Genomic DNA, 16,518 nt, shown 5'->3' on the forward strand with positions numbered 1-16,518 from the left:
CAAAAACAAAACAAAGCATTTTCAATATTTTATCAGGGAGAAGTAAGAGCGAGGTTCTTATAAGGGTATATAGCTTTTGTGGGCTACCTCACCAGAATTATCAAAACAAAAACAAACATTGCCCAGCATGAATGTACTGAGCCATATTTTTCATCCTGATAGAGTAAGAGCAGAGATGCTGTGTTTTTTATTAAATAGTAGATATAGAAAATTTAGTTTGCAAAATTGAATAATCTGGTGATGAAAGGATCATCATAATTTAGTACATATTCCTTATAGAATGAAAATCACGAAGTAGACTAAAACTCATGTCCTTTTCACCTAAAGTCATTCTAGAATGCCAGGTTAAAATATCAAAAGACATTTTCACCGCAAGCATGAACACGTGCTGCCTGCTGTTTTTATGACCCATGCAGCTTCCTTAAGTTTAGAAGTCCAGGATCTCATGTTTATGAACTAATGAAGCATTGTTACAGTATAATCCAGATTGCTACTTCTTCCTTTCTTTAATGTATATAGGTGTTTTGCTTGCATATATGTCTGGGCAACACTTGAGTGCCCGGTGCCATGGAGGCCAGAAAAGGGCATTGGATTCCCTGGAATTGGAGTTAACAGATGGTTGTGAACTACTGTGTGTATGCTGGGAACTGAACCTGGTTCCCCTGAAAGATCAGCCACTGCTCTTGACTTCTGAGTAATCTCTCCAGCCCCAGTCTTTATAACACTGCAGTCAATAAGGTGTGTGCCATGTAGGCATGAAGATTGGAGTTCAGATGCCCAGCACCGCACAGAAGCCAGGTGTCATAGTGGTGCATGACCCTACTGCTGGGGGCAGTGAGCACAGGTGGACCCTTGGAGCTCCAGCCTCAGTAAGAGACCGAGACCCTGTCTTAAACACTAACATGGAGAGCAGTAGGGGAAGACACTTGACATTGGACTCTAGCTTGTACATGTACAACCGTCATGTGTATTCATGTCCACGTACATGTACATTACCCAGGGAAAAATAAATAAAATCACAGGAAGCAGGGGACATTATTGCCACAGTGTATTTAAGTTCTCCTTTCCAAATCTAGCTCTGTACTTGCTAGCAAAGTGATACAGTGCCTGTCTGTGACTGAATCGGGTTCTCTGCAAGGACAGTAGGGCTCTTAACCATTGAGCTGTCTCTGGAGCCTCACAGTCCAGATTTGTAACAAGATTCCTACTCAGACTTAACAATCTAACTTAACAACTTCCTTGATGTTGCCAAAAAGTGTCATTTCTCCCTTTGCTTTTTGTCTTTTTTTTCTGTAGAAAGTTCTCAATCTTCCTGAGACCCACCTGAGTGCTCAGCCGTCCTGTGTACTCTAGCCCAGCATTCCGGCCCTCAGAAATTACTGCCATCTATATCATAGAAAATAGGAAAAGTTGTTTTTTTCTCACTTTTGTGTTTGTTTTTAAAAACATAGTCTCACTATGCAGCCCCAGGCGAGCTTCAGGCTCAGAATCCTCCTGCCTTCCCTTCAAGATTACTGATATTATAAGCATGTATCACCTCATTAAAAGTGCCTAGTCCTATTTCAATTTTCCTTTTTTCCCCCCCTTATAGTGGACATTTGGGAGCAATAAAAATAAGAAGAAAGGAAAAGCCAGAAAAATAGAGAAGAAAGGAACCATGAAGAAACAAGCCAACAAAACTGCCTCCTCAGGCAGTTCAGACAAAGACAGTTCAGCTGAGAGCTCAGCTCCTGAGGAAGGTGAGCTCAGCACCCAGCCCAGGAGGAGGCTGTGAGGACGGGAGGACCTGCCTGGGTGTCAACTGGGCCTCTGCTCTTAGAGCTGGGGACTTTAGTTGCTTTCAGTGACCTTGTGTAGTAATAAGGGCGGCGGGGCTGCGTCCCCGGCAGCCGGCTGCCCCCACGGCTAGCTTTACCCAAAATAATTACACGGAAACTGTATTCTTTTAATCACTGCTTGGCCCATTTCTATCTAGCCTCTTCTAGGCTAATTCTCACATATTAATCATCTGTGTTGCGCCCCTAGGTGCGCTTACCTGGAAGATTCTAGCCTATGTCCATCCTGGGTCGGAGCTTCATAGCGTGCGTCTGCCCAGGAGCCAGGAGCATGGCGTCTCTCTGAGGCGTCTGCTCCTGAGAGGAGAACTGTGGAGTCTGAGCTCACTTCCTCTTCCTCCCAGCGTTCTGTTCTGTTTACTCCTCCCACCTATCTTCTAACCAATAAAATGGGCCAAGGCAGTTCCTTTATTAGCCAGTGACCTTCCTCCATCAACCTTGGGTCTGTAATACTGAAGGGTTGGTGAGGCTGCTGTAGTTTGACCACGTGTCCCCTGCAATAGTCTCCTCTCAACCTTAGGGAACTTCTTTTTTTTCTGTATAATTCATGATCTGACTGAGAAGAGACATTCTTGAAACATATCAAATACCATAGAAAATATTCTTCCATGAAAACAGTTCAGAAATTTTGCAGTTTTTGTTAATTCTAGTTTGACAGCTGAACTTGGTCCAGGACTAGAATGGTAAACTTTGTGTTTTCTTGGCCAAAAAAGGAAAGAAGGAAACAGAGAGAGAGAGAGAGAGAGAGAGAGAGAGAGGGAGAGAGAGAGTGGGCCTAACCTGGTTTTAAGCCCATGTCTATGCAAATTGAATCAAGCAAATTCTGTTATAACTGATAATTTAATATCCATTAGTAATATAGGCTGTCTTACTTGTTTTGTTGTTTTGTATTTTTTTTTTTATTTGTATCAGACTGGCCTGTATTCTCTCTAGTTCAGGTTAACTTCGAACTGGTGATCCTCCAGTCTCAAACTTCTGAGTCTAAGAAAAGTAAAAAAGAATGCATAATTATCAAAATCCCCTGGGTGGTTTGAGTTTGTGAGGAACAAGATGTTTATGCGGTCTAAAAATATTGCTTCATACATACTGGCCTTTATGTAGGGAAATCTGGGAATATCTAACCAACCAAGAATCTAAATGATCAGTGCCAGTAGCCATAGACAAACATTAGGTAAATGGGAATGCAGGGGAGAAAAAAAAACTACAGCAGCACCCAGCATAGGTCCCCGGCCAGGACTAACATAGTGAGGAGGAGAGGGTGAAGGTGACACTTTTTTAAAGGGATTGAACTGTAGCATGGTAGCAGCCACTTGTCTATCATGCTCAAAGTCCTGAGTTTGATTCCCAGCACCATGGAGGTGGAGATAGCGAAGGTCATAAATCACTTTTGGAATATTCTTGCCAAATTCATAGCCTAAATTCTTTCTTGATTGAACAAACCAACTAAACCAAGGTGGGGGATAACTGTTGCTATGTAAACGTAAATGAAATAAAACTCATATTTAAATTTAGTTTCTCGGGCTGGAGAGATGGTTAAGAGCATTGCCTGCTCTTCCAAAGGTCCTGAGTTCAATTCCCAGCAACCACATGGTGGCTCACAACCATCTGTAATGGGGTCTGGTGCCCTCTTCTGGCCTGCAGGCATACACACAAACAGAATATTGTATACATAATAAGTAAATAAATAAATATTAAAAAAATAATAAATTTAGTTTCTCAGTTGCACTACTCACATTTCAGTTGTTTGTCAGTTACCTGTGGCAGCTGTCATTCAAATGAAGAATTGTCAATTTATAAGCAATGCAGGCTGAGATGGAAAGATGGCTCAGTGGTTAAGAGCATGTACACTTTTACAGAAGACCTGAGTTAGGTTCACAGGTAATCATGAGCACCTATGACTCCAGCTGCAAGAGGATTTGATCCTCTGGCCTTTGAAGGCACTGCACTTATGCACAGACACATACACACATATATTTACATGTAATTAAAAATAGTAAAAATAGAACTGGAGAAATGGTTCAGCAGTTGGAAGCACTGTCTGCTCTTCCAGAGGCCCTGAGTTCAGTTCCCAGCACCTACATGGCGACTAACAACTGTCTGTAACTCCAAGATCTGATATCCTTACACAGATATGCGTGCAGGCAAAACCCCAGTGCACATAAAGTAAAAATAAAGATAAATTTTTTTTAAGATTTATTTATTTATTATGTATACAGTGTTCTGTTCTGTCTGCATGTATGTCTGCAGTCCAGAAGAGGGCACTAGATCTCATTACAGATGGTTGTGAGCCACCATGTGGTTGCTGGGAATTGAACTCAGGACCTCTGGAAGAGCAGCCAGTGCTCTTAACCTCTGAGCCATCTCTCCAGCCCCAAGATAAATTATTAAAAAATAATAATAGCAAATAAAAAATAAAAAGCAGACATTCACTCATGGCTGTAAAGACTGAGATGTTCAAGGCAGGGCATTCCCTCTTCGGTACAGCTTTTTGCTGGTGCAGACTACAGAATCCAGAGGTAGGCAAGGTATGGTAGTGAACACTCTCGGTTCTAACACTTGTGAGGCAGAGGTGGGACAGTCTGATCTCCGTAGAGAGTTTTGAGCCAGCCAGGGCTGCACAGTGAGATGGGGGCTAACTTTTCTTGTTGCTGTAAAATAAGGGAGAAAAGGTTTCTTTTGACTTATAAAGTTTGGGAAATAGCCCATCATGGCAGGAAAGGCATGATGGCAGGAAGCTGAGACTTGCTACATCTGCCGTCAGGAAGCAGAGAGAGATTAATGCTGGCGCATAGCTCCCTTTCTTTGTTTTGTGCATCCAGGACTTACATCCATGGAATGAATGGTGCCATTCACTTTTAGAGTTGGTTTTCCTACCTCCGTTAACCTAGTCAAGATATCCTCAGGTGTGCCTGAGCTCAGTTTCTATGTGATTCCAGATCTAATCAAATAGGCAAGCTTGCCACCAAACCTGAGAACTGACTGAGTTTGATCCCTTGGACCCCAGATGGTAGGAGATTATTGACTCTAAAGGTTATCCTCATGTGTTCTGACACATGCACGTGCACGGCTGCTCACACATAACACACACACACACACTAAATAAGTAAATGTAAGAAAAAAATAGTTAATTAAAAATTAAGAAATTGGGCTGGAGAGATGGCTCAGTGGTTAAGAGCACTGGTTGTTCTTCCAGAGGACCCGGGTTCAATTCCCAGCACCTATATGGCAGCTCACAACTGTCTGTAACTCCAGTTCTGGGGAACCCAACACCCATGGCAAAACCACCAATGCATATAAAGTAAAATAATTTTTTTAAAAATTAAGAAATTTAAAGGCGCTAATCCTCATTAAAGGATACTGGAGAAATATGTAAAGTTTTGTAGGCAGTATTAACAAGTGAATCTTAAGTAAAGAGAGTATAAAAGTCAAACTAGTTTTTTCGTTTATTTGTTTTAGTTTTCAAGACAGGATTTCCCTGTGTAGCCCTGGAGCTATCTCTATAGACCAGGCTGGCCTCTGCCACCCAAGTGCTGGGATTAAAGTTGTGCATCACCAGGTAGAGCTAGATTACAGGTGGTTTTTACAGGTTTGTTGTTTTTTTTTAAAGTAACAAAGTTGAGTTGAAAGATGAATATGGTGTGTGGCACAGGCCTGTAAACCCTAAATTCAGGAGGCAGAAGCAGGAAGAGTTTGAAGACGTCTTGTGCTACATAGTAAGACAAAAAGCAGAATGTGGTGGTTTATTTTCCCAGCCTAAATTTCCCTAATCCTTTGCATTTACCAAAGATAGACCAAGGAGACACCAGGTGCGTGGAATGGCTGTGTGACGTGTCATCTGGGAGAGCAGCAGGGTGGCAGGTGTCACACTGGGATCACCATGATATCGTGTGATCTTATGTTGGCCCTTTGCAGGTGAAGTGTCAGATTCTGACAGCAACAGCTCCTCTTCCAGCTCAGACTCAGACTCCTCATCCGAAGATGAAGAGTTCCATGATGGCTATGGAGAGGATCTTATGGGAGATGAGGAAGACAGGGCCCGACTGGAGCAGATGACGGAGAAGGAGAGGGAGCAGGAGCTCTTCAACCGCATAGAGAAGAGGGAGGTGTTGAAAAGAAGGTAAGACTCTCTCCAACCTGTGCTTCATGGTGGTGTGAGGCTGTAAATATGTAATTATTCTGTTTTTCTCATTCGTTACAATTTTCAATACCAGGAGACTTTGTGAAAGTTAGTTTTCAAGTGATAATAGTTAAGATTTTGAGAACTGGCAAGATGGTTCAGTGGGTAAAAGGAGTTGCTGCCAAGCCTGATGGCCTGAGTTTGATCCCCAGATGCCATGTGATGGAAGGAGAGAACTGATTCCTGAAAGTTGTCCTCTGACCTCCACAGTTTGTTGAGACATGTGTACATTCTCCCCACCACAAGATAAATAAATAAATATAAATTAAAAATTTGGAAGATTTTGAGCATGCTTGAGTCAGTCTAGATTGTGATGTTTGGTAGGTTAGATGTAGTAAATGCATTTTCAGTTTTCAGTGTTTCAGCTCCCAATGGGTTGAGGTGCAGTCTCTTACTAACCTGAAGGGAATCTGGTCATAGGAATGGACAGTTGAAGTATGATTGTTAATATACTGGAAACCCAGTAATGCACTTAGGGTCGCATTTATTGCCCCTCAGTGCTGTCAGCTTTACTAGTGTGTTATTCAGTAGGTTTTTCACTAGTTTGTGGTTCTGATGGTGGAACCCAGGGCCTAGGGAATGCTAAACAAGATTTCTTCTATTGAGCTGTCCATTTTTGATTTTTATTTTAAACAATTTTTTGCGGGGCATAATGGCACATGCCATTAATCCCAGCACTTAGGAGGTAGAGGCAGGCAGATCTCTGAGTTGTAGGCCAGCCTGGTCTACATAGTGAATTCCTGAACAGCCAGAGCTACATAGTGAGACCGTGTCTCAAAAAAACAAACAAAACACACAAAGAAGATAAAATGTAATTAATTTTTAACTTATTTATTTATGGTTTCTTGAGACAGGGTTTCTCTTTGTGGCCTTAGCTACCCTGGAACTCACTTTAATAAACCAGGCTGGCCTCTGCCTACCAAGTGCTGGGATTAAAAGCATGCACCACCACCACCCAATGTAATTAATTTTTTTAAGTAAAAAATAAAGTAAGTATATCATTTAATTTCTACCAGACAAAAACTGTCAAGAAAATGATAATCTTGTCTTGATTTTTATGTTGTATGTACAGCATGGATGTAGGTACTCGAAGTCTGTGTGTGCACATTAAAGTCAGAGGAGAGTGTCAGGTGTCTTCTTGTATTGTGCCTTCTCATTTAAGTCAGGATTTATCCCTGACCCTGGGATTCTGGTTTTATTGGCTTAGCTGGAAGCCAGCAAGCTCCAGTAATCGTCCTGTCTCTGTGCCCCTTAGAGTTGGAATTACAGGCCGGTTATGTGGATGCTGGGATCAGAACTCTCTCTGTACCGCATGGTTGTGCAGTAGCTCTTTTAATCACTGAACCATCTCTCCAGCTGTTGAATTCAGATGTCAATTTATTAATTAGCAAAAACAATACGGGCCAGCTCTGGTAGCACATATCTGTAATTCCAGCACCTAGAGAGCTGTAGCTTAAGGCCAGCATGGGTCTCCAGAGTGAACTGTCCTAAATAAAACAGAAGGCTGAAATGTTGGGCTGGTGATTGGCTCGGTGTAAATTGCTTTTATGGTTTCCCCAAGACACAAGCTCAGTCACAAGTGCTGCTGTGCAAGCTGAGGAGCTTAGTCGGAAGCTGCTTCAGGGTTCTATCTCATCTCCCAAAAAGGTGAAAGTAAACTTGGCTTTTGTCTTGAGTGATGGAGTGCCCAGAACTTGCTTCCTTTCCTGTCTACCTAGTATCTTGAGAAGAAAATTGAAGCACCTTGGCAATTAGTTCCAATGTCTCAGGGATCCTGTTTGTCCCTTCTGGATTCCATATTAAGTATGGTGAGTTATGCTAGACAAGAATGTTCAACTTTCAGTCGGCAGAAAGTGGTAGGCATTCATTTTAAGTGTGAATGCCTCCAAGGTAACCTGTATTACAAAAAAACAGGATTTGGAATACTGCACTGGAGTTGTGGGTGAGGAAGCGTGACTTCTAAAGTTTGGATTTCTGAACTGTGGAGAGCATAAGAGTTTGACCAAAAAGCCAATATCATAAATTTAGAGAGTAATTTTCATAAACTTGATATGTGATTATCAATCCATGTAGTGTATATTGGCACTTCATTTTTATTTAGAGCTGACTAGCATTCCATTATAAGTGTATACTACAGTTTGTGAATTTATTCAGTTACCATTAAAGTTGTTCTTGCCCTTTTTCCACTATGAATAATGCTATTACAAAAGTTGATATTCAAATATTTGGTGTCTATTTTTATTTAATTTAGGTGTATTCTGCTGTATTTTTGTTTGATACACAATTATTTTCTTTATTTAGACAAAGTCTCCTGTATCTGAAGCTGGCCTCAAACTCACTATATAGCTGTGAATGACTGATCTCTGACCTGAATATTTTCTTTCAAATCCCTTCCACCTTTATGCTTTTGAATAGTTTGTTTGTTTGTTTTAAGTTTAGCTTATATGTATGGGTGTTTTGCCTGTCTGTCTGTGTACCACAGGCATACTTGGTGCCCACAGAAGCCAGAAGAGGGCATCAGACTCCCTGGAGCTACAGAAAATTGTGAGCTGCCATGTGGGTGCTGGTAATCGAGCCTGGGTCCACTGGACGAGCAGACAGTGCTCTAAATCACTGAGCCATCTCTCTAGCCGCACAGTCAACAATTTTAATGTACTTACGGTGCATTGGAGTTTCTTTCAGGAAGCCAAGAGATTATTTTTGTGTGAGTGTCTGATACTCTCATGTTCCAAAATGTTTTACTCCTTTCCTTATTCCTGTCTCCTAGCAAGATAGAAAGCAGCCTTTACATATGTTTTATTGCTTTTTAAAAATTAAATATCTTTTAACCAGGTTTGAAATTAAGAAAAAACTAAAAACAGCCAAAAAAAAAGAAAAGAAAGAAAAAAAGAAAAAGCAAGAAGAAGAACAAGAAAAGAAAAAGCTGACTCAGATTCAGGAATCTCAGGTAAGAGGCCATCCTCAAGTGCAGTTGAGGCTGTGCTGACCCTTATGTTAGCCTTGGGTACTTCTCACGGATTATTTCACGCACCCTCCCCTGGGTCTCATTAGTCTGAACACCATCTCTCCAGCGGCTACACTGATGAACTGCTTAGGACTTGTTCACTCAAGTCTGCCTAAATAGAAGCCCACTCGAATGTAAGCATCCCTGAAGGGTATGTTGATGAACTCCCTTTCCCAGATAACCAACTTGATTATGTTTAAATATGTCACCTCTGCATTTGAAGTACCATATCAAGAGATATTAGATCATAATATAGAGTGTCTTCCAGAAAGAGTTCACTCTGATAATTCTTTTCTTTCTCTTTCTCTTTCTTTTTCTCCTTCCTTCCTTCCTTCCTTCTTTCTTTTTTTCCTTTTGTTTGTTTGAGACAGGGTCTCACTGTATAGTCTTGGCTGTCATGGTACTTGATACGTAGACCAAACAAGCAAGGTCTTACTATACAGCCCTGGCTATTCTGGAACTCACTCTTAGACCAGACTGGTCTTGAACTCAGAGATCCACCTGCCTCTGCTTCCTGAGTGCTGGGACTAAAGTCATGGGCTACTTTGCTCAGATAGGTTTTTAATTTTGTACTGGGCTGAAAGTTGTTGCTTGCTGGCATAGAGAATCGTATCAACATTGACTAAAAAGGCCACCCTTACATACCTCCACAGGTAACTTCCCACAATAAAGAGCGGCGCTCCAAGCGGGATGAGAAATTAGATAAGAAATCTCAAGCCATGGAGGAGCTAAAAGCAGAGAGGGAAAAACGGAAGAACAGAACAGGTAAGTGGGGAAATGAATATTGACTTGTTTTCTTTCTTTTTTTTTAAGCTTTATATTTTATGGAAGCTTCCAGGCACTGTAGTGGTAGTAAAATGATCATCTTTGATTCCATTATCTAGTCTCTACTTACTTCATAGTCTTTCTTATTATTCTCTATTCCTTTTTTTCATCCAATTATCTTGAAATGAATCCCAGCATCCCCGTGTTCTAACTGTAATAGTTCAGCATCTCTTATAGACAAGAGCCCAAGTGTTAACTTCTTTTTGTGGGTGCTGGAGATAGAGGCTAGGGCTTTATGCATGTTAGTCAGGCCCTCTCCACTAAGCTATATTCTCAGCTCCAGGACTCATGGGGGTTTGTTTTGTTTCATTTATCTGAAAACAGTGTCTCACAGCCCATGCTGGCCTTGAACTTGCCTCATAGCTAAGGATAACTTTGAACTCTTGATCCTCCTACCTCTAACTTCTGAGTGCTGGGATTACACGCTTGTGCCATTAGACTCGGTCTCATAAATCTCATTTTCAAATTATGCTTGTTTGTTTGTTTAAAAGATTTATTTATGTATTTTATGTACATGGATGTTCTGTCTTCATGCATACCGTTACAGATGGTTGTGAACCACCATGTGATTACTGGGAATTGAACTTAGGACCTCTGGAAGAATAGCTAGTACTCTTTTTTTTTTTTAATTTAAATAATTTTTTTTCATTTATTTTACATACCAACCAGTTTACCCTCCCTTCTCTCATCCCATCTTCTCCCCTTTCCCATCTATCCTCCTCCATCTCCACTCAGAAAGGGACAGGCCTCCTATGGGCTTGCACAAAGCATGGCACAGCAAGTTGAGGCAGACCATAACTCCTCCCTTTATATCAAGGTAGGGCCAGGTAATCTAGCATGGGGAGAAGGTTCCCAAAAGCCAGCTAAATGCCAGGGAGAGAGAAATCCTGCTCTCACTGTTAGAAACCTTACTAAGGGGCCAAGCTACACAGTTGTCACACACATGCAGAGGGCCTAAGTTGGTATCATGCCAGTTCCTTGACTGTTGATCCAGTGACCATGAGGTCAGCCGTCTCTGGGTTTCCCCCATCATGACCTCCCTGGCTGGTACAGTCCCTACTCTTCTTATGTAAGGCTCACAACTAGTACTCTTAATAGCTGAGCCATCTCTCCAGCCCCCTGTCTTTTGTTTTTGAGATAAGGTTTTACTGTGTAGCGCTGGCTGGCTTGGAACTTGCTGTGCAGATCAGGCTGTCCTTAGCAAAGATCTGCCTGCCTGTGCCTCCCATGTACTAGCATTAAAGAAAGGCATTTGCCACTGTACCCTGTTAACTTTTTTTTTTTTTACCTTAAAAATTTATTTCAAGAGCTGGAGAGATGGCTCAGTGGTTAAGAGCATTGCCTGCTTTTCCAAAGGTCCTGAGTTCAATTCCCAGCAACCACATGGTGGCTCACAACCATCTGTAATGAGGTCTGGTGCCCTCTTCTGACCTGCAGACATAAAATATTGTATATATGTATACATAATAAATAAATTTAAAAAAAAATTATTTCAAGACTATGCCTGACTGTTTTGCCTGTGTGTGTGTGTGTTCCACATGTGTGTCATACTGTAGGAAGCCATAATGGCATTAACTCCCCTGAAACTGGAAATACAGTCGGCAAGCCACCCTGTGGGGGCTGGGAACTGAACCCAGGTCTCCTGCAAGAGCAGCAAGTGTTCTTAACTGCTGAGCCATCTCTCCAACCTCTCACATAACTTCTATACCATAAACACATACATTCTCAAGCACACATGCAGGGCTGGATGGATGCTGCAGTGGTTAAGAGTGCATCCTGTACAATCATAAAGAAGTGTAGTTTGCATCTCAGCATCTGCATAACAAGCCAGACATCTTGCAGACGACTAAAACTCTAGCTCTGAGGACTCTGATGCCCTCTTGACCTCTGCACACAGTAGAAGATCCCCTGAGCCTTGAAAGGAAAGGGTATGATATAGATGCCCAGGACTGGGCATTCTGTATTCTTAATCTCTACACATGGACCAGTTATAGGGATTTGTCTGTCTGTCTATCTACCTTTCTATCTATTTGTTTATTTTTAAGATTTATTTATCACATATTCAGTGTTCTGCATGCAGAAATGCCTGCAGGCCAGAAGAGGGCACCAGATCTCATTATAGATGGTTGTGAGCCACCATGTGATTGCTGGGAAGACCTCTGGAAAAGTAGATAGTGCTCTTAACCCCAAACCATGTCTCCAGCCCCAGGATTTTATTATTTGTGGATTTATTCTTAATATTTATGTGTACTTATCCATGTTTTGTTTTAATCTGGTATAGTTGTTATTCTTCATATTCAGTTAGTCAACCAGTTCTGGACCCTTGACAAGACCCCAACACTTCTTTCTCCAAACCCTTCCTTTTCCCTTTGTTGGTAAAATTCTTCCCAGGAAGAGAGATAGGTAACGTCTCTTCCTCCCAAAGTCCTATGGAGGCGTGATCTCACCAGAGTTCACTCTGGAGAATCAGTGACTTTATTAGGCTTCCCTACAAACATGGTTGTAATAGTCAGGGTTCTCTAAGAGAACAGAACTTAGAGAATGATTCTCTCTCTCTTTCTGATATCTATGTTAAATAAATAATATATATGGGGGTTTTATTAGAATGACTTGCAGGCTTTGGTCCAGCTAATCTAACAATGGCTGCAATGTACGGAAGATTCAAGAATCCAGTAATTGTTTATTCCACAAGGCTGAATGTCTTAGCTGGTTTTCAATATACATCAGAATCCTAAAGAAGAATGCTTTAATGCTAATGTAGGAATGGACTTGCTAGCAAGGGTGGGAGGAAGCAGGCAAAAAGAGAGAGCTTTCGTCTTCTGTGACCTTTATATAGGTTCCAGCAGAAGGTATGGCCCACATTGGAGGCAGGTCTTCCCACCTCAAAGAACCAGATTAGAAATGGATCTTCTCACTTCAAATGATCCAATTAAGCAAAAAACCTCTCACAGGTGTGCCCAGCTATTTTTCTGTTTTAATTTCAGATGTAGTCAAGTTGACAACCAAGAATAAGCACCACAATGGGTAAGGTGTTACTTACAGGGGTTTGAGTGTTCCTCCTTCCAAAAGCTATATCCAGCAGAGACGAGGGCTTCCCTGCATAGGTGGAGCAGCCCCACTCTTCTGGTCCCCACCCCACACTCTACCCCTCCCTGAAGGGGCAGTTAGGACAACGTTATATACAGCTAGTGGTAGGGATCTGCTGGCTATTCTGGTGAGGGTCTTGTCCCCCCCCCCCACTTTCCTGAGGGGATGGAAATAGTCAACAAGCCCAGCTAGGGTAATCCTTTTACAGGGAGTGCAGCTAAACTCCCCATGATGGTTTGCAATCATGCATAATTCTTTTTTCTTTCTCTTTTCCTGCTCAAGTCAAGACTGACTGGGGGACCTTGTACATCTTAGGCAGGTGTTGTATCACTGACCACAGCCTATACCTTTAGTTCTTCAGGAGTGGTAGGTTGCTGGGAATAGAACCTAGGGTTTTAGGCACGCCAACCATGGTTTCTGATATTAAGCCACATCCTTAGGGTGCCCCCAACCCCTCCGGTCTATATACTTTATTGCTTGATAGATTTGGAATTAGCCATTTCTGCTGAGGAAGTTAGAGAGACTAGTGTCTGGAAAGAAAAATGTTCATTCTACTGATTTTTTTTCATTATTGTGCCTTTTCAGTGTACATAGCTAGGATTTGGGTTCATTTATTTGTTTTTTAAGGATACCATCAAGGAGTTAGACATAGGGCTGGCTGCTCTTCCAGAGGACCTGGGTTCAATTCCCAGCATCCACATGACTGCCTCCAACTATTGTAACACCACTTCCAGGGAATCTGGTGTCCTCTTCTGGCCAGGCATGTGTATGGTACATGAATGTACATTTAGACAAAACAGCCATACATATAAAATAAAATAATTTTTTAAAAATCAAAGAAACGAGCTAGGCATGAAAGTGCACTCGGTGTAGACAGAGGCAGGCAGCTCTCTGAGTTCAAGGTCAGCCTGGTCTACAGAGTGAGATCCGGGATAGCCAAGGCTACACAGAGAAACCCTTTTTGCAAAAACAAACCAACAAACAAAAAAAAAATCAGAGAAACTAGTCATGGTGGCAACATGCCCATCTTCCTAACAACTTGAGAAGCTGATGTAGGAAAATGGCTCGAGCCCAGGAGTTTGAAACTAGGTTGGGTAACATAGCAAGACCCTCATCTCAAAAAAAAGAAAAGAAAAGAGAAAAGAAAGGAAGGAAGAGAAGAAAAAAAAAGAAAAAAAAATATATATATATTATACTTTTTTCTTGTTTCTTTGAGACAGGATTTCTCTGTGTTGCCCTGGCTGTCCTAGAACTCTCTTTGTAGACCAGGCTGGCCTTGAACTCACAGAGATCTTCCTGCCTCTGCCTCCCGAGTGCTGGGATTAAAGGTGTACACCACCATAGTCGGTTTTTTTTCTTTTTCTTTCTTTTTAAGGCAGGTTCTCTCTTTGTAGTGGTTGCTCTCCTGAAGCTCACTGTGTAGATCAGACTGGCCTCAAACTCACAGAGATCAGCCTGCTTCTGGCTCACAAATACTGAGATTAAAGGTGTGCACCACCACACCCAGCTGATGTCTCTTCTTCTTTTGTGTGTATGAGCTTTTCATGTCATGGCCAAAAAATCTTTGCCAGATCCTGTTTGATCCCCAGTGATTTCTTCAAAGAGTTTTTGTAGTTCAGTTCTTACATTTAGGTCTTTGATCCATCTTCAGCTAATTTTAATATATGGCATAAAGGGGCCAATTAGTATATTTTCTTTCTTTATATTGTTACTGAGTTTTCCCAACATCCATTATTGAAGGCACATTTGCCCACATTTTCCCCCTTGGCTTTTCAAGATAGAATTTCTCTGCATAACAATCTTGGCTGTTCTGGAGCTCAATTTGTAGACCAGGCTGGCCTTGAACTCACGGAGATCTACCTGCCTCTACTTCCCAAGTACTGGAACTAAAGAGGTGTGCCACCACCGCCCGACTTGTTATTCTTTAGAAAAAAAATATTTAATCGAGACTGGAGAACTCGCTCAACACTTAGGAGCACTGGCCGCTCTTCTAGAGACCTGTGTTTGATTCTGAGCATCTATACAGTGACTCACAACTACCTGTAATTCCGGTTTTAAGGGACCCAATACCATCTTCTGACCTCTGAGAACTGCTGTATTGTGTGATACACATCAGGCACACACATATGCTGCACATACATTTACATGCATGCACGCACGCACACTGTCTTTTCTATGCTGGGATTACAAGTATATGACCCCATACCCGGCTTTGTATATGTAGAGTCCATGGATCTGAACTTGTAGGCAGTGTTCCTGTGCCATAGTCACTTCCAAATAATTACTCAGATACTTAATTGTAAATGCTCAGCCAATAGCTCAGGTTTATTACTAGCTAACTCTTGACATTTTACAATAACTCATTTTTTTTCTTTCTTTTTTTGGATTTTTGAGATGGGGTTTCTCTGTAATAGCCCTAGCTGTCCTAGAACTAGCTCTGTAGACCAGGCTGGCCTCAAACTCACAGAAATCCGCCTGCCTCTGCCTTATGAGTGCTAGGATTAAAGGCATGTCCACCCCTTCTCAGCTAACCCATATTTTTTATCTATGCTTTGCCACGTGGGTTGGTTCCTTTTCACAGTATGGCATGCCCATCTTGTTTCTCTGTCTGCTGGTTACTCCTCAGCCCTGCCCTTCTTTCTCCCAGCATTTTCAGTTTGACTCTCCCATCTAACCTTGTCCTGTTCAGCCATTGGCCAGTTAGCTTCTTTTATTAAAAAAATAAAATCTTCACAGTGTACAAAAGGATTATTCCACAGCCTAAGCTTGGATCTTTATGACATTTGGTAAGCTCTTCGGGGTAAAGTCTCCCAACCCAGACCACCCTACAAGTGCTAGGGCTATAAGCTTGTATTATATCAGATTCAAATCCTTTTTTTTTTTTAAGTTACTCATTACAGTTTCTTTCTGTGTGCTTATTGATCAAATGAATATTTTGTTTTATCTTGCTGTTGATGTTTAGAAATAACCTTTAAATTATTACTTTGTTTTGTGAATATTTAAAATATAGGGCTGGAGAGATGACTCAGTGGTTAAGAGCACTGGCTGCTCTTCCAGAGGTCCTAAGTTCAATTCCCAGCAACCACCTGGTGGCTCACAACCATCTATAATGAGATTTGGTGCCCTCTTCTGGCGTGCGGGCATACATGGAGACAGAATGTTATATACATAATAAACAAATCTTAAAAAGAATATATAAAATATAAAATCCATGGTTCCAAATTTAAAATTTCTAATAAACATCTGTAGATAAAGAAGAAAAAACAAACAGAAACTCAGTTTCTTTAGATTAATTTATTTTATATCTATGTATGTTTTTTCTATATGCATATCTGTGCACCTGGTGCCCACAGAGGTCAGAAGTGGACATCAGATCCCTTTAGAGGTGGGTGTGACCTACTGTGTGGGAACTAGGAACTAAGCAGGGTCCTGTGCAAGAGCAACCAGTGCTCTTAAGGATCCATCTCTTCAATCCCCAAATTTAGTTAGTTTGTTTTTTTATGTTTGTTTGTTTTTTTTAATATTTATTTATTTATTATGTATACAGTATACAATATTCTGTCTGTATGTCTGCAGACCAGAAGAGGGCA

The 16,518-nt window shown here is 41.4% G+C and overlaps 1 protein-coding gene across 1 annotated transcript in view; it reads left to right on the top strand.

Annotated features, from left to right (window-relative positions):
- The window catches only part of Rtf1 (RTF1 homolog, Paf1/RNA polymerase II complex component), a 62,976-nt gene that overhangs the window by 26,974 nt on the left and 19,484 nt on the right, over positions 1 to 16,518 (top strand). Inside the window, exons 3-6 of the mRNA XM_041678928.1 lie at positions 1,592 to 1,739; positions 5,748 to 5,952; positions 8,845 to 8,959; positions 9,670 to 9,781. Of these exons, the coding sequence (XP_041534862.1) occupies positions 1,592 to 1,739; positions 5,748 to 5,952; positions 8,845 to 8,959; positions 9,670 to 9,781 (580 nt within the window). The remainder of the gene's footprint in view (positions 1 to 1,591; positions 1,740 to 5,747; positions 5,953 to 8,844; positions 8,960 to 9,669; positions 9,782 to 16,518) is intronic.

The sequence above is a fragment of the Microtus oregoni genome, unplaced genomic scaffold (genome assembly GCF_018167655.1).
Source record: "Microtus oregoni isolate MIOR12 unplaced genomic scaffold, Mior012 000031F_ref0000149, whole genome shotgun sequence".
NCBI classification, from domain to species: domain Eukaryota; kingdom Metazoa; phylum Chordata; class Mammalia; order Rodentia; family Cricetidae; genus Microtus; species Microtus oregoni.